Source organism: Scleropages formosus, chromosome 17 (genome assembly GCF_900964775.1).
Source record: "Scleropages formosus chromosome 17, fSclFor1.1, whole genome shotgun sequence".
In the NCBI taxonomy this organism is placed as follows: domain Eukaryota; kingdom Metazoa; phylum Chordata; class Actinopteri; order Osteoglossiformes; family Osteoglossidae; genus Scleropages; species Scleropages formosus.
The window spans coordinates 13,423,041-13,445,376 of NC_041822.1; the positions used below are offsets into that span (position 1 = coordinate 13,423,041).

General features: G+C 44.0%; 3 protein-coding genes across 4 annotated transcripts; 1 reads left to right on the forward strand and 2 right to left on the reverse strand.

The window, feature by feature from the left end:
- Positions 1-530: 530 nt before the first annotated feature.
- On the reverse strand, positions 531-7,220 carry LOC108938620 (isocitrate dehydrogenase [NAD] subunit beta, mitochondrial-like). Its single transcript, XM_018759382.2, has 11 exons — positions 7,103-7,220; positions 5,229-5,402; positions 4,867-4,987; positions 3,747-3,807; positions 3,377-3,509; positions 2,587-2,720; positions 2,388-2,490; positions 1,884-2,030; positions 1,612-1,706; positions 1,423-1,483; positions 531-1,218 (listed from the first exon to the last, which is right to left on the reverse strand). Exons 1-11 carry the CDS (start codon positions 7,145-7,147, stop codon positions 1,129-1,131), a joined length of 1,164 nt encoding a protein of 387 aa, XP_018614898.1. The 5' UTR covers positions 7,148-7,220; the 3' UTR covers positions 531-1,128.
- A 1,789-nt stretch (positions 7,221-9,009) lies between these two features.
- On the forward strand, positions 9,010-13,539 carry LOC108938622 (BCL2/adenovirus E1B 19 kDa protein-interacting protein 3). The gene is made up of 6 exons (XM_018759385.2): positions 9,010-9,203; positions 11,456-11,615; positions 11,956-12,037; positions 12,367-12,461; positions 12,756-12,902; positions 13,124-13,539. The coding sequence occupies exons 1-6, from the start codon at positions 9,161-9,163 to the stop codon at positions 13,170-13,172; spliced, it is 576 nt and encodes a 191-aa protein (XP_018614901.1). The 5' UTR covers positions 9,010-9,160; the 3' UTR covers positions 13,173-13,539.
- Positions 13,540-14,810: 1,271 nt separating this feature from the next.
- Positions 14,811-19,345, reverse strand: LOC108938621 (protease-associated domain-containing protein 1-like). 2 transcript variants are annotated; one of them, XM_018759384.2, is made up of 6 exons: positions 19,109-19,345; positions 17,301-17,401; positions 16,924-17,033; positions 16,314-16,481; positions 15,770-15,936; positions 14,811-15,167 (listed from the first exon to the last, which is right to left on the reverse strand). In XM_018759384.2, the coding sequence occupies exons 1-5, from the start codon at positions 19,185-19,187 to the stop codon at positions 15,816-15,818; spliced, it is 579 nt and encodes a 192-aa protein (XP_018614900.1). In that variant the 5' UTR covers positions 19,188-19,345; the 3' UTR covers positions 14,811-15,167; positions 15,770-15,815. The 2 variants fall into 2 exon arrangements, with proteins under 2 accessions (XP_018614900.1, XP_018614899.1); XM_018759383.2 differs by having other exon boundaries at positions 14,811-15,936.
- Between the last annotated feature and the right edge of the window lie 2,991 nt (positions 19,346-22,336).

Here is a 22,336-nt window from a genome sequence, read left to right on the forward strand (position 1 = left end):
TTTTGTTTGCCAATTTATTTTACTGTGTATACTTAAACCATTATTAATTGAAATATTACATTGCATTTACATTACTTCATTTAGCAGACATTTTTCTCCAAAGCACTCCAGTGAACACTATGTAGCATTAGCCCATACCTTATTTACCAAGGTGACTTACACTGCTAGATACACTACTTACACTGGGTCACTCATCCATACATCAGTGAAACACACTATGGGGGAACCTGAACGGAGGAAACCCACACAGACATGGGGAGAACATGCAAACTCCACACAGACTGAACTCACGTCCCCTCGCACCACCGAGGCACTGTGATTGCTACTACGCAGCCCATGCCAATAAAAAAAAATGTTGAATTAGTGTTATGGTGTAGCAAAAAAAAAAAAGCTATAAATTTAAAGTCGTCAGACCCGAGTCCAGGAGACTTCGAGCAGGAGGGGGCAGCAGCTACATGTGGAACCAAATAAGTCAAAAGATATGAGACAGTTAAGAAATTAATACATGTAAATAGGACACAATATGCAGGTTTATGAAAGTTTTTATTGAATACATTTACATACATGTAAATCATGCCACAATTTTGCTAGTGGTCCTCTCTTCACTGTGTGGTGTGTGTGTGTGTGTGTGTGTGTTCATTGGCAGACAAGAGAAAGGTTTCAAGGTTCAATGTGTTATCCAGTTTTTACATTCATTAAAGGAGTGCTGTTTTACATCAGCACTACACTGAAGCTGAGCATCCCACTGTCCCAGAGGAAGCAGTTTAGCAGCCAAGCAGTTTTTCCATGCCAAAAAAGACCCCACTGACAAAATGTACTTAACTGTAGTTCAGGACAGCAATTCAATAGTAAGACTCAAAAGGTCAGAAGCGTGGACTAGAAGACACCCTGTCAAGGTGTAACCTATATCCAACACTTTGAATGGTGGTTTCAGATTTGAAGTACAACATCAACTGACCACTCATATGGATGCCATGGGTGGTGAATTCCAGGAGGATGTGCCAGCTTCCCTCTTGTTGTTCCTTATTTGCCCATTGAGAAGGTCTAACACACAATAGATGACTACATGTAGGTAAAGCCTGCAGCAAAGCCACAAAACTATAGAGCAGTTGACAAGGAGAGGGCTTCTTAATACACAGATTGGTGACCCAAGTTGTTGACAACAGCTCTTACAAAATCTTCCGTGGTGCAATAACCCCCGAGGTCCTTTGTCCGCACCTGATACAGATACATATGTGGGTTGGGGAGGGCACATGGTAGAGGCGAAGGGGGGGTGAGGACAGACCAGCAATTTACATGTTTTACAAGGAATGGGAACAAGGATTCTTGTTTAAGGTGAAAACATACCAATACTTGGACACAGACTTTAGGTACTGATTACAAACATTTAAAAATGCATACTGCACAGGAAAAAAAGTTTACCTTGCCCTGTTTGATGACTCTCTTGACAGCCTCAGAAACCATGTTGGAGTGGTAGTCCAAGCTGAAGTAAACAGGTATCAGTTGGAATTCATGAACGCTAACAGTGTGTTCCTACACTGTATACACACTTATGATATATGAAAGCATGAAAAAGTACAAACGTGTATGTACAACTGCCATAGCACTTACTTGAGATGCCTCAGCATGTTTGCAGCGCTCAGCAGCATGGCGGTGGGGTTAGCAATATTCCGACCCACAGCCTGTGCAAAGGGGTGTCGTGCCCCCTGTAACAAACACCCCCACCCACACGTTACATCTACACAACAAACAGAGGTCAAAATTTCACCGACTTGGCTCCTGCCTCGTCATTTTCTCTCTCTCTCTCTCTCTCTCTCTCACACACACACACACACACACACACACACACAGAATAGAGAACAAAAAGCTTCAAGCAGTCTCACCGTCTCAAAGACAGCATACTCATCACTGTAGCTCTCCCCTGGCACCACACCAGCGCCGCCCACCAGCCCAGCTGCCAGGTTGTCAATGATATTGCCATAGAGGTTGGGCATCACCAGTACATCAAACTGGTATGGGTTCCGTACCAGCTGGGAGAGAGCAGAGAACCTCTTTAAACCAATGTTTGTAAACTGGCTTCCAGGAAACGGATTTGACTTATAAACTGTAATTATATTACTAACACTTGTACATTTCTAGACTGTGGTGTGTTTTATAAAGCCATGCTCCTATACTACACATTCAAACAAATTTACTTATGCAGCATCAGTCTTGCTTCAGGCAAGAAGGTACACAATCCCAAAAGACTGGCACTTCCCCCACAAATAGAAAGAAGTGAGGAAACTGTTCCTCAGCAGAGGCATTCTGACAACTGATCTATATGCTTAGTACGCAAAGCGAGTCGTAGTTCTGGTGGATCTTTTAAGGAACTTCACATTGGTCTGTACCTGCATGCAGCAGTTGTCAATAATGATGTTCTCAAACTTGATTTTGGGGTAGAGCTTCGCCACCTCAGCACAGCTCTGTAGAAAGAGACCGTCCCCCAACTTCCTGTTGAAGACATAATATTAGAATATATTGTTTTCAAATACTATTTATGTACTGAACATTAATGTGCCACACTAATACACACAAAGTGATGCTTACATGATGTTGGCCTTGTGCACAGCTGTGACTTTGCTGCGGCCCTTCTTAGTTGCGTAGTCAAACGCAAACTTGGCTATTCTGTGAGATTTCTCCCTTGTGATGATCTTAAGAGACTCGATAACACCCTTCACACTCTGATACATAGACAAGCGGGGAAAAAAAAGGTGTTTAGGTTTAAGGGAGTTATCTGATATTCATAGAGAGAGACGCACCAAATTAATCCTGCATATATATATATATATATATATATATATATATATATATATATATATATATATATACACACACACACACACACACACACACACACATTTTCAGAACCGCTTGTCCCATACGGGGTCACGGGGGAACCGGAGCCTACCCGGTAACACAGGGCGTAAGGCCGGAGGAGGAGGGGACGCCAGTCCGTCGCAGCATCCACAACATTCTGTGCCTTTCCACATACCCTGAGCTCCCAGAAGGGGTGGTGAGAAGCGGACACTGTTCGTTTGGAAGTGTTGGATGCTCAGTACAAGTGTTTTTTTTTTTTTTAACGCTAACTTCCAGTGCTTACAGGCTTTGAGTCTCTAACAGCAGAGAGGTGCACTTGATCTTTTCCTTATCTTTTCTCTCTGCAGCAGCCCAGAGGCCGAGGATCACAGCACGCCTGGGAGGCTTGTCCGCTGTCCATGCCCACGGCCGCAGAGACCTTAAGCGGGTTTTTAAAATTCTTTTTTAGCTTTTAACAAGGTAAATAAGACCCCCGTCTTTTTCTGCTCTGACAATGATCTTCACTTAAAGGATGGTTTACCTCATGCTCCAGGGAACTGTATTCACCCTCAGTTTGCTCACGGATGATGACAAGGTCCAAACTGTTGTGGCGAGTGCTATATCCAGGCAGGCTGGTCACATGGACCACATTGGCAAAGAGATCCAGTTTTCGCCTGCGTACAGAACCATCCAGTACAGAACATTAGTTCTCACTGCCTGCACCTGACACTGACTGGGAAGTTTTATCTAAAGTATGTCCTACAATTGCAGCTTGCACGTCAGTCTCTTATGTAGACGAGAAACTATCAGGAAAATGTCTGAATCTTCAGAAATAGGCTTGAATATCCTTAATATGAAGAGCCAGTGTATTTGAATTCGCTTTCATTCTCCACCACGAGGAAAACACTGACCTCAGTTTCATCTCATAAGAGGCTAGATCTCCCTTGTATGCCATTGGGTTGTTGATTTTCCCTGTTCAAAGAGGACAGTGTTGTCAATATTACCAAGAATAGTTTGCTCATTATGAATTGAGGTCTTCCTAATATGAAACTGATGCAATTATTATTACTGTATGTACACTTTTATAACAACTGTGCCTATGACACACTGTGGGAATACAGCCATATATGAAAGGAATGTCCCCCCCCCCACTTGTATAGTGATAACATGTTTTACCAGAAAGTTTGTATTTTTATGTACCGAACAAAAAAAGTACTCAAAAGTACATGAAGTATGCTGGCAACTGTTATGGGCTCAGCAAGACACTGCATATGTTAACAGTTTTCAAAGATAAATGTTCCAGGTTATGTTTTTACGTGTACTCCCAGCGCTCGTACAACGGTCCTGCACAAAAAACTCCACTAAACCTGCTTACAAATGTGTATATACCCTTTTTCATACAACAGGCTTATTATTCAGTACAATAGGACTTTTGCCGACAATCTTATTCACATTTCATTCATTTCATTCACATCATTCTATAACAAAACCAACTACAGAAATTACTTCCTATTACTCTGACAATCTCAGCCAATCAAAACCCTTGCTTATGGTAAATATAAATGGGAAGTTTAAAATGACTTATTAAATCATTTAGCAGATTTTTTTTTCTACCAAACATCTTACAATATTAAACTACTTACAGTGATTTACCAATTCATTCAACAGCAAAATTTCTCTTGTATGGTTTCAGGGTGGGGGGGTGTAGTGGCGCAGTGGGCTTGGCTGGGTCCCACTCTCTGGCGGGTCTGGGGTTCGAGTCCCACTTGGGGTGCCCTGTGACGGACTGGCATCCCGCCCTGGGTGTCCCCCCCCACAGTCCCATGCCGCCAGGCCAGCCCCGACCCCCCCCGCAACAAGCAGCTTCAGCCAGTGTGTGTGTGGTTTCAGGGTAAGTAGTACCTTGTTCAAAATGGGTTACAAACAGACTTTTGGTCTCAGTTGTGTTTATATGCTGAGGAGCCAGTGTACTCAAGTGATGTAATGAAGTCACTTGGAGACGCATGGCTTTTTGCTGAGCCCCTACTGTACCTTTGATAGCCACTCCATTATTCCTCACTGATGTAAATAGCTGGTCCAGCTTCTCCTCACTAGCCATATTGTGAACCTCGCTGATGTGGATTTCCTCAAACTCCACAGGTACATCTGCTGCCTAGGACAGGAAGAGGGCAAGAAAGACAAATACACCAAGACAGTTCTACATCAAGTGGAAAGCATGAAATACAAGAGATTCCACTGAAGACAGCTAGGTACCAAATAGAAAAATATATACAGTATACCACATAGGAACTCATAATATCTAGCATGGTTAACCTAGAAAAAAAAAGAATTTGAGGACTAACTACCAAAAGCACAGGTTAGCATGGAATTCAGTGGTGTGTGCAACAACACACCTTGAAGACCTCCCTGACAGCTCTCATGAGCTCAGGACCCACTCCATCCCCTGGCACCATTGTGACCTTGAAGGTGTTGCGGGCATGAACAGAGGATCTCTCGGGGGTTCTCTGGCAGGCTGATACACATACAGGCCTTAAGTCTGGGGCTTGGCACCAAGAGCCTCTTAGAGTCTGAAGATGACAGAGAATGAGAAGAACATAAGAAGATAATAAGCAGGCAAAATAATAAAAATATCAAATATCCATATATGGCATAAACAGGATGTCTTCACCTGACACTGATGCCCATTGTTAAACGTGGAAGTTATCTGCTATGATGAGCTCCTTTAGCCACTGGGTTATTCAATGACAACATACAAAAGAAGCAATTTTGCAGGTCCTTCTTAAAAACAGTCATCTGGCTCCATAATGCCACTGAAGGGCCTGTTATCTCTTAACTGTACATAGGCCAGGGGGGTGCGATGGTGCAGTGGGTTGGACCAGGTCCTGCTCTCTAGTGGGTCTGGGGTTCGAGTCCCGCTTGGGGTGCCTTGAGACGGACTGGCGTCCCGTCCTGGGTGTGTCCCTTCACCCCGTGTTGCCGGGTTAGGCTCTAGCTCCCCGCAACTCCGTATGGAACAAGCAGTTTCAGATGGTGTGTGTGTACGTACATTGGCCGTCAAGTGACTTTTCAGGTGTCACTCTTGTTTAACTGTGCAACTTTAATTTGTGACAGTCTATTTTTACAATTTATTTTGTTTGGGTATAACCATGCCCTTCGCTAAGTGTCATGTGTTAAGATCCTATGCGTGTGTGTAAGAGAGTGTGACAATGTCCCTGCAGGCATTAATAAAGTACCATTCTATCCTATCCATACCAAACAATATGACACCTTTATCATTGATTGAAGATGACTGATTGATGAAGATTGAATCATAGGACTTCTCTGAAATTTGTTTTGCACCATCTGTGGTGTGTGCTGCATTTTTTAAGAGTGGCGTTCTCTGTGTGGTCTTAGTAATTTTAGGAGAATGTTCACAGCTGGCAATATCTCCCTTCACATCACTAGATTCAAGAGATGTTCCATAGATGCCAAGACGGGGTGAAATGTCTTCTGAGGCTTCGCAAAAGATGAGCTCTAAAACACCACTGAACCTTCAGGGAAAACGGAGACGAAGTTTCCGATTCATTCATCCCTCAAGGACCCGGGGCCTCTCCTGCATGGACTAATGTAGCCCAGCACACGAGTACTGGAACATTCCAAGATGAGGTAAGCCGCACGAAGGGCACGGGGTGGCCCCATTCCCCTGTGTGTCACTTCATATAATATTTCTACATTGATTGATTCGTGTTACCAATACTTTTGTGCACCATCTGCATGTGAAAAGTAGCGACAGTACAGACAGTGAGACGTGTGTGTTCAGAACAGCTGTGAGAACTCCAAATTCAGGAGTCACTGCAGACAACTGGAGAAAAGAAAGAAAGAAAAAAAAAAAAAAGAGCAGCTATCAGCCTGACGTAAAAGAATTCATTCAGGGGGACAGGTTAGTCTAGACTTAGTGGTTAGAGCTACTGCCTGAATCAAGTCTAAGGACGCAGGTTCGAGTCCCACCATCAGTTGTAGTACTTGAGCAACGTACTTACCGTAGAATTGCTCCAGTAAAAATTTATCTAGCTGTGTAAATAATTGTAAGTTACAAGTCACTTGGAGAAAAGCGTCAGCTAAGTGAAGCATTAGACTTAGTAACCACGTGTGTGAACGCGACGCAACAGTCTGAGTCTGTGAACACGCGTTCCAATTCGTGTCAGCTGAGCCCAACTACTTGAAATAAGAGCATTTCGCACACGACAGACATGGTCCCTCAAGCCGACGCGTTGTCCTTTCCGCTCACCCTGTTCAAAGACAAAACGCTTCTTCTAAGCGAAGCCACGGCCATGTTTCTCCTTCCGCTTCGCGTCACTCCGTTTCAGCGACTGAATGAATGAATGAATGAAGGAAGGAACTACTGAATGGCCGCGTCACCGGAAAAACATCCCGCTGAATCACTCCGCCTCGTCAGGGCGTGCGCACGCGCTGTTAGCCCTGGAGCTCAAGCCCTGTGGTTAACCTGTAGTAATACCCTTAAGATTGTATTCAAATTATACTACAACGTTTTTAATACTGACAAGATGCTACAATGCGTTACACCTAACTCTGTTTACGATAATCATTGATTAATGATGACTAATGATTAGTTCAACTATTTGCTGACTTTCGTTGTTTAAAGTATGAAATGAAGGTACAACTGTAAGATAAACGTTCGATGTAATCTATTTCAAACTGGGTTTAAACTGGGGGTTTAAGTGATGTTTTAAAGGTATTTGTGGGTCTCTATGTACGCGGTTTCATCTCGTTAAGGCTTGACGGAACATTGATTTGCGTGTTTTCAGTGTATTTTGACAGCAGAGAATTCGTGTATCAACTCGGCGCCGTATTTCAACTCCGAAAGTCGGGAATAATAAGGATTTAACAACACGTCTCACTTGTTCTGAATCTCGTAATTAAATCTGAATGACGAAAGATTTCGTTGTTGGAATTACCTAGCGGTGGCGTTTTGACGTTTACAAGTTCCTCATTTTTAATAAATGTGTTTAGAAATCCAAGTGCATAAAATTAAGCAATTAACGCGGCACAGGACCACACTTTATAGTTTGCGCGTGTACTGCACTGTATTGCATTTCCTGAGAGGGGACGTGAAATGACGGGAGAGAACTGTGTGACGTGCTCCACTAGGTGGCAGTGTTCAGCAGGAGTGTTACGTAAGGCACATGTACACGGTGACGCGGAATGACACAGCCCGCGAGCACCTCCTCCCCCGAGTCCCCCTCCGTGCAAAACCACAATGGACAACAACAACAGATTACAGATCTATTTCAAGAGGGCTGCGTGAGGTTAGAGGAAGTCCGAGTGCCAGGCTATTACCTGTTACAGAGGCAAATCCCTCATGACAAACAAACAACGCAGATCCCCGTTGTCGGTCACCGAGCTGAATAGATCTCGCCCTTCTTTTTTTATATTTCATATTTTATTGACCGAGGGGGCATTCCATTTAGTCAGTTTATGTTACTTAATCGTTTCATTAACAGCGGCAATCCGGCTCTGTGTCTCCGTTACGTAAATCCACTGCACGCGCTAAGTGTCCTGACCTCTAAGAGAGTGATTGCAGTAATGAGCTATTTCTCATTAGTTATACAAATCCATCAGCGATCAGGCGGTTTGCACTGGGAAATAAACACCATAACGAGATGTGCTTTGACACAAGAAGGAAAAACCTCGTGTCCTATTCTTACGACTGAAATTAACCTTAATCCGCCAACCTCTTTCAGTGCTTTATGTATTTGGTTCACACATTCACATTTTCGGAACGGCGGGTCCCACGAAACCGGAGCCTAACCCGGCAACTCAGGGCGCAAGGCTGGAGGGGGAGGGGACACACCCAGGACGGGACGCCAGTCCGTCGCAAGGCACCCCAAGCGGGACTCGAACCCCAGACCCACCAGAGAGCAGGACCGTGGTCCAACCCACTGCGCCACCGCACCCCCCGTTCACACACTCGTTTATTCCATCTGTGGGGTAATGAAGACCCCTGAGTCGCACGCGTTGCTGTACTTCAGTAGTGTCATTGACACTTGTAATATATAGTGCAGTTCGTGCGATTCCGAGACGCGGTTCTGCTGATGAAGGGAGGCTGGGGTTGCAAATGGTTAAAGAGCAGCTCTGTTTACCTCTACACGTGGGGCAGGGGGAGGGGGACGGATTAGCGGTGTGAGGTCACAGTGCTGACGTGCGCCGTTAACAACACACACACACACACCGCCTGCCAAAGGGAGTCCACAAACAAAGTGGACTTCATCTGGGCGCAACTCTCCGTCCGCCTCCATCTCTCCGACAGTGCGGGTGCTCGGCAGCGATGTCCCTGAGCGGCTCTCAGTCCAGAGAGGACGGCCTGCATGGTGAGTGCGGTCATCTGCACCGCGCAGGGATGACAGATTCGCTCCGCGAAGTCTAGTTTCGTGGCTTTGTTGCGTAGGTGATGCGGGCAGCGGGGTGCACGGAAAATCGATGATGCTGGCCGACGACGACTGATTGCTTCAGGTTATTCGTGACAAAGTGCGTGAGACACACCGGTGACGACACTCTGAGTTAGCTGGGAATCACGAGGCAAGTGGTCACAGCAGAAGCTCGGTTAAAATGCGAGTCTGCTGCATTGCGAGGTCCGACGGAATACGATTTCCAGCGAGTTCTCCGAGCCGACAGCGCACGGGCTCCCGCTCCGCGACGCACATGCGCAGTGCGCTCGTCCGCGATCGTGCCGGGCTGCATGTCCTCGTGACGCCCCTCCCTGGCCGCGCGGCGTTCCTGCGTGAACGAGGGCACGTCCGTACCCCTCCTTCTGACCGAAATATCTCCTTCTCGTGCTTAAATTCTGCGTGTTCTTATCGTGTGCTTATTTTTAACCACCGTGGCGTGGTCTTCTTGATATTTTCATTAATATGTCAGGTTACGCTACATTTCAGGCACCCATACACTAAAGATTCCCATCAGTGTAGGCTATGCTATTTATTTATCATGCGTCTTGCATCATGACTGAAGCAATTCACTGACACTCTGACTTCCCCGCGCTTTCACACGCATATTCCAAGGCAGACACACTGGCGGATTCACTGTTTATTTTCAGATGGTTTGGCCTCAAAACGCATAACACTGTTTTAACACTTAACAGGAAACACTTGTGTGTGGCACGCAAGGAAGGGGGTGCCAGCAGCTGCACCTGGTTACCATGCCTCCCTAAAATGAGAGGAGAACACATGGCAGATGCACTTGTGAGATATGTTGACAGGACTGGGCTATAGAACAAAAGGAGTGGCAAGCAATGAACTGAAGGAAGTGATAGGAGTGGATTAAGACATTGATTTTTTTTTTTGTGCAATTAAATGGCAGGCAGGAACCTTTCCTGCCGCAGAGATGGTGCGGTGGCCTCGTGCGCACGGAGTGTGGGGCTGCTCTCGGCGGTTACGTAACTGCTGTCTCTCGCGGAGGAATCTGGGGCAATGGCACACTGGCCTGCTCGCCATCCCTGCCCCTTTTCCCCCCGCAGCTGCCCCGCTCGCTCCCGGCCTCAGTGTACCGGATATGAGTAAGAGCGATTACAGAGTGAACACTTATTTTAGTTATTTTCTCTTGTATAAAGCGATCCCTGTAAGTCACCTTGGACAAAGGCATCAGCTAAACAAAGAACAATAATAACTTTACCCACTTAACTGTCTTGTATTATTACTGTTCTTGAACTGCCCCTTGAATTCAATGTAGCTGGTATACTATCCATGCACACGTCATATTCTATGCATAATGAGCTTATATTACGTAGTATATCGCGTATGTATATTACATTTCTTTCTGAATTTTATGTAAGAATCTCAGAAAGAAAAAACTAGAGAAACAGAAAAAAAAAATTGTGAAAGGACACGTACAGTGTAAACCAGTTAGAAGAACTGTAAGGCATGGAGAGCACTGCATATTGAGTAACTATCACTTAATTATGAACGGCAAAATTCAGTGCGTGGAAACAATGCATAAACAAAGATAATGGAAGAAATTTAAGATAATTAGAAATCCTTTGTGGAGTCACTGAGAAAATTATTGCAAGAGCATTTTGCAAGCAGTCACTGGTATTTCATCATGAGCTACTTACTGATGGCTGATAAAAATAAGTCTTTTTACACGGTTGCGTAGTGTTGGTGACATCACTGGAGAAGTTAATTCAGGAAAGGCTTCTCTTCACTGTTGTGTTTCTACGCAGAAACTGACATCATACTTTCCCAGCTTACAGCCCGAATAAAAGCCTGAAGTAACAGTCTGAAATGGAACACAGAAGGAAGGATGAGCTAATCCTCAGCAAAAATAGATCTTATGCAACTGTCAGTTGCGGCAAAGATCAGTCCTGGGGATGGGTCATGCTGAACAGGCGTGAGGTTATTGTTTCTGTACGCATTTGTCTGTTACCGTTTATTAAAGTGGAAGTCAAATATGTCCCTTAGAACTGCTACACATCCTCTCGACTTCTTGAAGATTGGTTTGTTGCGTAATAAATATTCTTAACTGAACGGCACGTCCGTGCGAGTCAGGAAAGGTGATGCCATCTTAACCGGTACCTTACTGATCTGTGCAGTCCGATCATGGCTCGTTACCCCTCGTGTCTTCTCAGGCTCCTGGGTTGAACTGGAGGGATTTACTGCTGCTGTGTCCAGCCGTAGGGACAGTGTGATAGGCCCACAGAGCACCACCTCGTCTCTCCTGCAGGGAGAGCTGGAGAAAATCCTGCTGGAGGCACAACTGGAGTGTGAGAGGAGCATCCACACAGACAGGTGAGAAAGTGTGTGTAAATGTTTCTTTTCACAAGATTTTATGGAAGTAAAGGGGGAAAAAACATTTGAAAGCTTAAGTTTTTTAAACGCCATAATGTTTGAACATAAAGTGTAGTTAAGGTTCTGACTTCATGACATGAGTGCAAAAAGGTAAAATAAACATATAGTGTCAGGAGAATAGTCTTATTTGTTCACAGACTTGCAATTAATTATATGCAGATTCATGAATTTAGCTGGATAAAGTACATGTTCCAAAGAACACTACACAAAAAGTTTAGTTTGTGTGTTAAACTGTTTTTGCTGTATAACTGCAGCTTTGTTAACGTTTTGTGCTCAACAGCCCCTTTGAGCTGACCCCCCAGGCAGCTGGCTCCCCACAAGCGGGCAGCGAGGGAAGCAGCGGCACAGATTCCATCATACAGGTAGAGCAACGGGTGGTGTACTGCTTAGAGTCATTGCCTTTGGACTGGAATGGCCCACATTTGAATCCCACCTCCTGACATAGTACCCTTGAGCAAGATACTTACCCTAAACTGCTGTAGTAAAGAAAAATTACCCAGATCAGAAAATCTTTTTTCTCATCTCTCCGGAGAAATGCGTGAGCGAAATGTCATGTAGACATTTAAATAATGGAAGTAGACTCATACACACAAGAGCATTGTTATGGAAAATTTTCCCTTAATATTTTTTTTTTTTTTCTGACTTCCTCCACTCACTTTTTCCATCCACCTCCATTCTTTTGCTTTTTAAGTTGGATGATGGTCAGCGTGGTCTCCACAGTGGGAGACAAGTCAGCGCAGAGTGGGTGTGGGACTGGTCCAGTCGACCAGAAAACCAGCCCCCCAAGTAAGTACTGTACTTGTGCCCGTGTCTTACATTAACGACTGGACAAAGCATGCAATCGCTAGTAACAACTGTATCTTCAAGGCATGAATCAAGGCAAATGTTTGCAGAACAAAGAGTGAAGCAACAGAGGTATATTACTGATAGTGCCCCCTTGGAATTTGAACCTGCAATCCCTGAGTCATACACAGGACTAGTGACCACCACACCATTCACTTCGCTAATAAATAATATATTCTAATGAATTCATTTTGTATAATTAATTTTTTCTCATGTTTCTGCATTGGTCTTTGCCAGGGAGTTCATGTTTCAGCGATCAAAGCAGTCCAGCTCTCTCAGTGTGAGGAAGAGTGAGGTGATGAAAAGGGGGTTTTTCTCCTCTGAGGTTCTCCTGCTGTTCATCCCATCCCTGCTGACCACACACCTACTCACACTGGGACTGGGGTGAGACACCACTCTCTGGTACAGTAAACGCTTATAGTACAGCAAGCTCACTCATGGTGGAGCTGACCCAACACGGACACATTGTGTGTATGACAAGACAAGCACCGATGCTGTGTGTTCAATCACTTAATAACTACTTAGAAGAAGTGACAGGATGGACATTGCATAATAATAAAGCTTCGGTTTGCAAACTAACTTCCTGTTCTCCTTTTGCATTTCAGAATCTACCTAGGAAAACGACTGGCTGCCTCATCCACAAGCACACTGTGACATGCACCCCAGGGCTGAGCTTCCTTTGGCTGAAAGCCCAGCCTAGAGGATCACAGCCCCCTCTGTCGTTATGAACACCTCCCTTCTGCTGTACTCGCGGAGGTGTTAGGGGACCAACCTGTTGTTACTTATGTCTCTTTCTCTCTGTCTGTCACTTTGTTAGTGATTAGCACACCCTCCCCCGTCACCCACTGGGAGTGCGGCGGTAGTCAGACCACCATCAGGGATCAGTGACAACAAAGTGGGGACACTCAAACATACAAGTCTGAGAGTGCTATAAGTGGAAGAACAAGTGTGTTATGACTGCGTCATATATAGGAAAGGGTGGGAAATGTAGAGGATGCAAATAGTAAAAAAAAAAAAAAAAGGCATAAAGCGCACACTAAATAGGGCTAGATGACATTTAGAAAATAAAGTCAACCAATCAATCAGTGTAACTTAGTTTACTGCAGCTGAAGTAGAGAGCAGAACTATAAGAGTATCATTGGTATGTTTTTCTATCATTCTGGACTGTCCCATATCCGTGTGAGTGTGTTTGTTCATCTTTAGCCACCAGTGCAACACAGAATGAGACGGCATAAATGTTTATTGTCACTGCAGACTGTCTCCTGTGTCTTCCTGTCCTGGGTTATTGGTTTTTTTCTTGAAATGTCATTGTGTGTAAAGAGAATGAATGTAACATATCTTAGAAGCATGAGAAGTAGTCTGAATGGCTGTAATTGTAATGGCACAAAACTGTGAATGACACGCTACCTGGATGGTGAACAACATTTCAAAGAAATTCTGTCTTTAGGAACAACAATTTCAAAGTTTCACTCTTACAAGACTAAAGCAGTTCCACTTCAGGTAAATATTGCATTTGAAATGAAAACACAAGGTGAAAGAACACCAAAGGATGTAGGAAGATTCTTTGTAAAGGCATTAATGCTTAATTATTACTCTCTTGAAAACAGCACTGGACATTGTACTGTTAATTAAAATACCAGATGTGTGCGCACATAAGTATTTTCTTGAAATTGTGTAGTAAAAGCATTCTGTAGCAACCATACAAAACTTCCATAACTAGGCCCCACCCTTCTTCTCTAGCTTGGTAAGTCTACAGCTGCTTGAGTTTTACTGGTCTTCAACGCTTGCTACCATATGCATGTATGGAGAAATGACAAATTGTAAAAGGAATAGCTTGTTTAAAAGGAAAACGTTTACAGATTATATACATGAAAGGCAAAATTTCTAAAACAGTAAAATAAACCCTACAATTTTATTATTGTAGTGCAGATATCTTAAAATAGTACTATATCACCTCACTCTTCCTGCTGCTCAACAGTGATAAAACAAGCACGAGGATCTTGGGCACAGAAACATCACTAGGTTCTGAGGTGCTGACTACTTCATTAATGTCTTATTTATTCCAGAAGGCTGGTGTTTTCTTCCAGAGTCCCCACACACCCAACTCAACCATTGCTATGTATTCTTATTCCCATATTGCACACTGCAAAAGCAGCATCACCAACACACCAAAAAAATAAATAAAAGCAAGCTTTTAAAATTAATGTTTTCTATACAATGTCACAGTAACAAAACTGCACAACTGATAGGAACACAACCTTTCTGCAACACCAGACATAATGAAAGTGACCATCTGATGGTAACAAATTTATTATGACTATTTACAAATCATGTTCAAGTTATTCTAAGAAATTTAAAAGAATAAATTATAAAAGGTAACAACTGCTTGTGTGGCACAGTACTGTGTACACATTTCAGATTTCAATTTCTGTTCCGTTTACTACTGAGAGAATACAACAGAAGACACAGAACTGCTTGGCAAGAAAGGTGCTGTATCATTTGCTTGTCTGAACAGGTGCTGATCGGCCGCCTGTCAGCACTCTGCATTGTGAAAGAGTGCATCCAAAGTAGGGTCAAAGGTCTGCAGTCTCCCTGGTAGCGCTGAAGGCAGAGACACAGCATGCACGCAGCATTTCCTCTGAATGTTTCCTACCATGGTGGTAAACAGCAACAGACAAACTGTGTTTAACACTAAGCACTACAGTTAGGGGTAGGGCTGCCAAGGGTTGAATATAAGTAAGCAATATTGCAGTCTCCATTGATATATTGTGGTCAGATTTGCTACTTTCACCTTTAAGATTAACTTTAAGTAACAAATTTAACAGAGACTTTGACAGGAGGTGCAGCAAAAAGTCAACCTCTTTGGAAAAATCACTGGGAAGCAATGTTTGGGGAAACACTGACATGTTCAGCACAGAGGTTAAAGGACAGGATACATGGTTTAGCTGGACCATTGTCCAGCACATGTTCTAAGTTTTCCCTAGACCATTAAAAGCTGGAAAAGGGTTTTTTTTTTTTGTAAAAGGTTCAGTTTAAGTTGAAACAGGTGGCTTGTTGCCTAGTTAGAACAGAAAAAAACCTTCTGGAGTAGCCACAATCTTAAGCAAAATAGTAAGGGAATAGATAGAATTGTCATATCTGTAATAGTCTGCAACATTCAGAGAGTTCAGATGCATCTCTACTCTCAAGTCCTCAACAAGAGAGGACAGCTCCCTTTTAGGGCTGGGTTGGTCATATTTTCATGTGCTTACATGCATAAATCAGCAAGTTTGTGCAGGACAGCCTGTCTCAGAGTCTCTACCACAGCGTCCAGGGTGGCTGCTGCAGGGGGAAGGAAGCCAGACTGGACACATTCACAGGTATAGAGATGACTGCCCATGGAAGAGAATGTCTTTGCAAGGAGCGACGAATCATCATTCTGTAGAAAAAATAAGAAAGATGAAGTGGAATGCAAACCATTTGTTTAAAAATGGTAACAGGAAATAAATTTCCTCTGATGAAGACTGTCATTAAAACATAATACATTTATCATATATAACACACTTGTAAAGGGAGGAAAGTCCTCTAGCCTCATTTTACTTATTTTCATTCACCATCTATTAAAAAAACAAGTTAGTAAGTGTGTGCTTGTGATTGGGGAAATGAAAGTGCCAAGGCACTGCCTAGGGCTTGCTTTAGGGTAGTAAAAAGATGTCCAACCGTGTGTTTCTCTCTCTCAATTCCGCAAAATACAGAGATGGTTATTCTGAAATGTTTGGGTACTGCCACAAGGCAAGCTACAACATAGTGCCTTACCCATCCCTTCCCAAAAGGAAAAGAGCTGGTATGCTTGGACGATCGGCTGTGCCATCCGTGATCATGTCCAAGTACTGACTGTCATTGTCAGAAGCGTTATCTGCTATTAACACAGCCTTTCCTCCAGCTTCCTCGACAATCCGTGTCTTCTGTACGAACGAGCAGCCCCTGCAGGATGAGAGGAGAAAATTCATGAACGCACAACTGTCTATGTACAATAGTGACCCCTGCCATTCTCACTAGGTTCCAAGATCTATTTTGAGGTCAGCAAATATAGTTTGTGAACAGATCGGGATACTCAAAGCAAAAAAGGAAGGAAGTTTTTCCTGTTGTTTTTATGAATCTGTTTTATTCAAAGCAATGTACGCGGGTTACAACTGTTGTGTAGTTAGGTACTCAATGAAAGCAATGCAAGAAATATTAAGGCAAGATCGCTCCCAGACTTAACACACATAAATGTTTCATTCACCTCAGACAAACTTTTTAGTTATGCACTCAGAAAATCACCTCTAAAGTTTAACAGCTCATGAGAAGATACAGTAGAACCCTTAATTGTTCCTACTATCTCTTCACTGCTCCACATCCATTTCAGTGAGGACAGAAACTTTACCCTCTCTCCACAAGTACAACTTGGTCCTCTATCAACTCTTTGTTCTTTAGCTCTGAACAGCCATTAGGCGGCTCAGCTGGCACCAGGAAGATCTCATCATAGGAGCAGGTCTGGCAAAGAGAGAATGATGAGAAAAGACCACATGCAGTTCAGATGTACAAAGTCCATGTTTCAAAGAATTTTCAAGAACTGCTTGTCTAATTACAGTCAAAGTGATTTAGAGCCAATCACATGAAGCACAGAATACAGGGCAACAGCTACGCTGAGTACAACGGCAATCCGTTACAGGCTACTCATGTCGACTAATTGGCAGGCATGCTACACCCAGTAAAGGTTTAACAAGAATAATAAAACCCCACCCCATTACAAATACTTACGAAATCCCCACCAAAGTCCCGAGCAGGTGCTGCACTGAATATGTAGCCAATATCTTCAGGGCTCAGGATTCGGAAATAGAGCAGTTCATTCACTCCGAGACCTGGACAAAAGAAAGAAGGAGAGCCTCGCACATTAATAATGCAACTTCAGGCACTACCATATACCATGTATCACAATACAGCACACACATTACAGTAAAAATTTGCACCAATTTATGATGGGGGGGACAGCTACAAAGCAGTTGGTTCACAAACAATTTTCATGTTGGATCAAAAACAATACAGTAACATTGCGAGTAGTGCTGCAGCTCCACCGCACCTGGGTGGTGCGAGACAATGTGCGTTCGACCCCCACTCTGTGTGGAGTTTGCATGTTTTCCTTGTATCTGTGCAGATTTCCTCTGGGTACTCTGGTTTCCTCCCACAATCCAAAGACATGCAGTTAAGGTTGATTGGTGATGCAAAACTGTCCATAGTGTGTAAATGGGTGGGTGAGTGTGTGTGTGTGTGTGTCTGGATACCCTGTGATGGACTAGTGTCCCGTCCAGGGTGTACCCCCCCGAGCCTTGCGGCCAATGCTGCCAGGATAGGCTCTGGTTCACAGTGACCCTGCTCAGGACAAGCAGTTATTGAAAATGGTTGAATGGATTTAAAATGAAAAGGACGACAAATTCATCGGGAAGGTTCGAGCAGAAAGCTCTAGTTAATATTTATAAGAGAGGTGTTCACAGTGCCAATGGGGGGTGCGGTGGCGCAGTGGGTTGGACTGCAGTCCTGCTCTCCGGTGGGTCTGGGGTTCAAGTCCCGCTTGGGGTGCCTTGCGGCGGACTGGCGTCCCGTCCTGGGTGTGTCCCCTTCCCCCTCCGGCCTTACGCCCTGTGTTGCCGGTTAGGCTCCGGTTCCCCGTGACCCCGTAAGGGACAAGCGGTTCTGAAAATGTGTGTGTGTGTGTGTTCACAGTGCCTTGAAATTCAAAGTACAGCCAAACTTTCAGCAAACCAAAAAGTTTTATAAGTTACGGAGAAAGACCCAGAGCATCCATTCATGTTTATTAAGGGTTCATCTAAAACCCTCAAACTTCAGTCCAGGCAACTCCATAAACCTCAGGCTGCGTTCAGTTCAAACATTCCCCAGTTACAACTTTTAAACACTACGCTTTGTTTCAACTGACTAGCATAAGGCTTCATGTCACCCTTCACACTAGACATTGGAACACATAAATGTACAATCAACAATTTCAATGAATTTTCGATGAGTTTTATTCAGATTTTGAACATGATTTGTGGTCTGCCTGGTCAGATCTGGCTGCCCATATTAGCTAGGAAATGAATGGGTGAGAACATAATAGAGCAAAGAGAATCAAACAGGAAATGAATGGGTGAGACCAGCAGAGTGTCTACTAGGAAATGAATGGTTGAGAGCTAATATTAGAACAAAGAATATCAAATAGGAAATTGATGGGTGAGACCATATCACATGCCAGTGAGTGTCGACGAATGCCTCATGGAGAACATAAGACTTAGACGCCGGGTTAGGAACGAAGATGATGGTTAATATTACAAGGTGTAACACAATATGTGGTGACGAATCGTCGAATGAATGTCTTGCTTTCTGAAGTATAATACCGCCCTGCTCCAGTTTTGAAGGGAAACAACGAGAAGAAAGAAGTCGCTAAGGCTGAAGCAAGACAGACGAAGACGGACGCTCGAGTCTCTCCACCACGCACGTGACGGGGGAGAAGCGCCGCGCACGAGCGCTACGTACGACTACGACGACGAGTCTGAGTCCTACTCAGTCTCTACTACTACCTGCCGCGTAGAGCAGCTCCGCCAGCAGCAGCAGTCCCAGGAAGCAGAGCTGCGAAGCGTCGCGCTGACAACGCATCATTTACACCATTAACTCCACTCGGTTATGCGCACGTCCCCTGAAAGTAACGCTACAATCTTCCCGAGAGCGGGGCGACGACACTGCAGCGCGCCATGTGTCACGCGTTCTTCTACTACAGTCTAATATTAACGTTACTGAGAAAGCAGCTTCTTCTTCTTCTTCTTCTTACTCCTAGAGCTCGACGTGCGACGCATTTCGGTTTGTCGCCATCTAGTGTTCAGGAGGACCATTGGAAAAAGGACATTAACAGCAGAAACTATGTGCGCCCCAGGTACTGGACTGAGTGACAGTACTTGAGAATGAATGAATGAATGAATGAATGAAGAGAAACTTTACTAATCCCCTAGGGAAATTCGCTTCCCTTACAGCAGCATACAACATACATACCCACACGACAAATATGTACATATGCGTAGGTTAACCAGGCTTATTGAGGTGTTCAGCAGTTGTTCAACAGACGATTCGAAACATTCTCGCTCACCGAAAAGAAAGCACTGAAAACCCTCAAGCAGGATAGTAATATTGTGATTTTACCAGCGGACAAAGGACGGATGACCGTGGTCATGGACAAGAGTGACTACATCAACAAGGCTCAAGAGTTGCTCAACGATATTACTACATACCGACCAATCAATACGGATCCAACCTCCAAGCTAACGAATAAAATCAATACTATCCTGAAGAAACTTCAAGATGCAAATGAAATAAGTCAACAAGAACGCTGGAAGATGAGAGCCAATGATTCAAATATCGCACAATTCTACGGATTACCAAAAGTACACAAAGAAGGAGCTCCACTAAGACCAATAGTCTCATTAGGAGGAACACCAACCTACAATCTCGCCAAAGACCCCTGGAAAAGACTAAAACCCCTCATTGCTGGATCAGAACATTCAATCAATAATGTCCAACAATTTCTGAACAAACTGAAAAACGTCACAATGGAAGAAGAGATTATGGTTTCCTTTGATGTGACAGCACTTTTCACATCCGTCAACTTGGATCTAGCCAAAGAAACGTTGAAAGACTTCCTGGAACAAGCAGGATCAATTCAAAACCTACGACACACGAGCGTTTACGAACTTATATGTTTATGCCTGCATACAAACTTCAAATCCAATGGACATGAACAACTGAAAGGAACCCCGATGGGATCACCTATATCTGGATTCATTGCAGAAGCCGTTATGCAAAAATTGGAGAAAATTGCCATACCGCGGATCAAACCAAAGCTTTGGGTACGATATGTTGACGACACCTTTGTAGTTTTGAAACAATCTGCAATAGAAGAAGCCTACAACACAATCAATAACATCTTCGAAGACATAAAATTCACCATGGAAAAGGAAAACAACAATAGCCTGGCTTTTCTCGATGTAATGGTCAAACGGACAATCGAAGGAACATTGGAAACATCAGTCTACTGCAAACAAACACACATCGACCAAGTGCTTAACTTCCATAGCAACCATCCAAGTTCTCACAAGAAGAGTTGCGTCCGAACTCTGTTTCAAAGAGCAAGAACACACTGCAGCACCGACGCTCTCAGAATCAAAGAAGAAAATTACCTGTTCAGGCTGTTCACTCGCAGTGGATATCCACGAAACTTTATCAGAAGATGCTTATTGCAACGAGAACAACAAAGGAGCTCTAACGAACAATCAAACAAAAGAATAATCCTTCCTTGCATAAGAAACATATCGAAATTGACAGCCAGGTTACTCCGGCCGCATGGAATCACAGTAGCACACAAGCCAACGGCCACATTATGAAGGATTATTTCAAGACCAAAAGAAAAACTTGAGAACGAAGATAGAATGAAGGTTATTTACAAAATCAATTGCACAAACTGCGACAAGTACTATGTCGGCCAAACCAGCAGAAAATTATCAACTCGACTTCATGAGCACAAGCTGGCCATCAAGAGACATGATCAATTGTCGCAGATATCCATGCACCGAGATCAAGAAGGGCACGTGTTTGATGTTGAAAATATAGAAATCCTATCCCAGGCAGATACAAGACACTCAAGAGAGTTCCTTGAGGCCTGGTACTCTTCAAGCAAGTCTGTAAACAAACACGTCGATCTGGATCCCATCTATGAACCGATGCGATGCAAGGACCAATTAGGATCAAGCTAGTATCAAACCAGTTCCTAACCGGTTTTAAACCGGTTTTTTAAACCGGTTTAGGTCAAGACAACCAACCAATCAGAGACCAAAACAATTGCCAAGGCCGAAGGTCACCACAAACCGACCAATCACGTCAAACCTCCAGACAACTCCCACGCTCAAACTATATATATAAAGAAAGAAGTCCAACACACTCCACACAATTTCTGCACTGATGATGTCACCTTGACTGGTGATGAAATGTTTGCAATCTAAATGCCAAGCTCGGCGAACTGCTGAACACCTCAATCAACAACCCGAGCTACGAAGACCACCAATCTTCTCGACAATTTCTAACCAGGCTTATAAATATGTAGAACAATCAATGTTAGAAAGTGAATAAGGCAAACATATTTAAATGCAAGAGAGGGACAGGCTCTGCACTGGCGCGACCTTGACCAGGCCAAGCACTTATGGAGAGCGAGCGAGCAGGTGGAGTGGTTCAGTTTGCAGTACTCAACAAAGTCCTTCCCCAGTTTTCTGTACCCGTCCTCTTGCATGTTCCTCATACAATTTCTGCGTCATCGGTGAACTTCTGTTCTGTTCTGAACTGATGTTCTTAAAGTCACAAGTGTACAGGGCGAACAGGAGGGAAGTCATCGCTGCCCCTTGAGAAACCCCGTGCTGCACACCACCACGTCTGTCAACACAACCAGGCAACCTAATGAACTATGAATTGCATGTCTTTATTTTATGTCTGTCTTCATTTGTGGCTGAAATGGAAATTTGTTTGCTGTGAGTTGTACACTGCTTCTGAGAAAAGCACATGGTACATGAATAAATATAACATAAATGTCAATGACACAAACAGCTCAGCAGGGTGGGAAGAAACAGTGGGGCTTTTTGGCTGGGAGAAGAGGAGTGGGCTGTTTCTCTCTCTCTCTCTCTCTCTCTCTCTCTCATTGAGTAGATCACACACAGTGAGGAGGCAGGCAGCCCCTTCCTCTGGTGAGGTGGGATGCCTTGTGTACGTGCCTG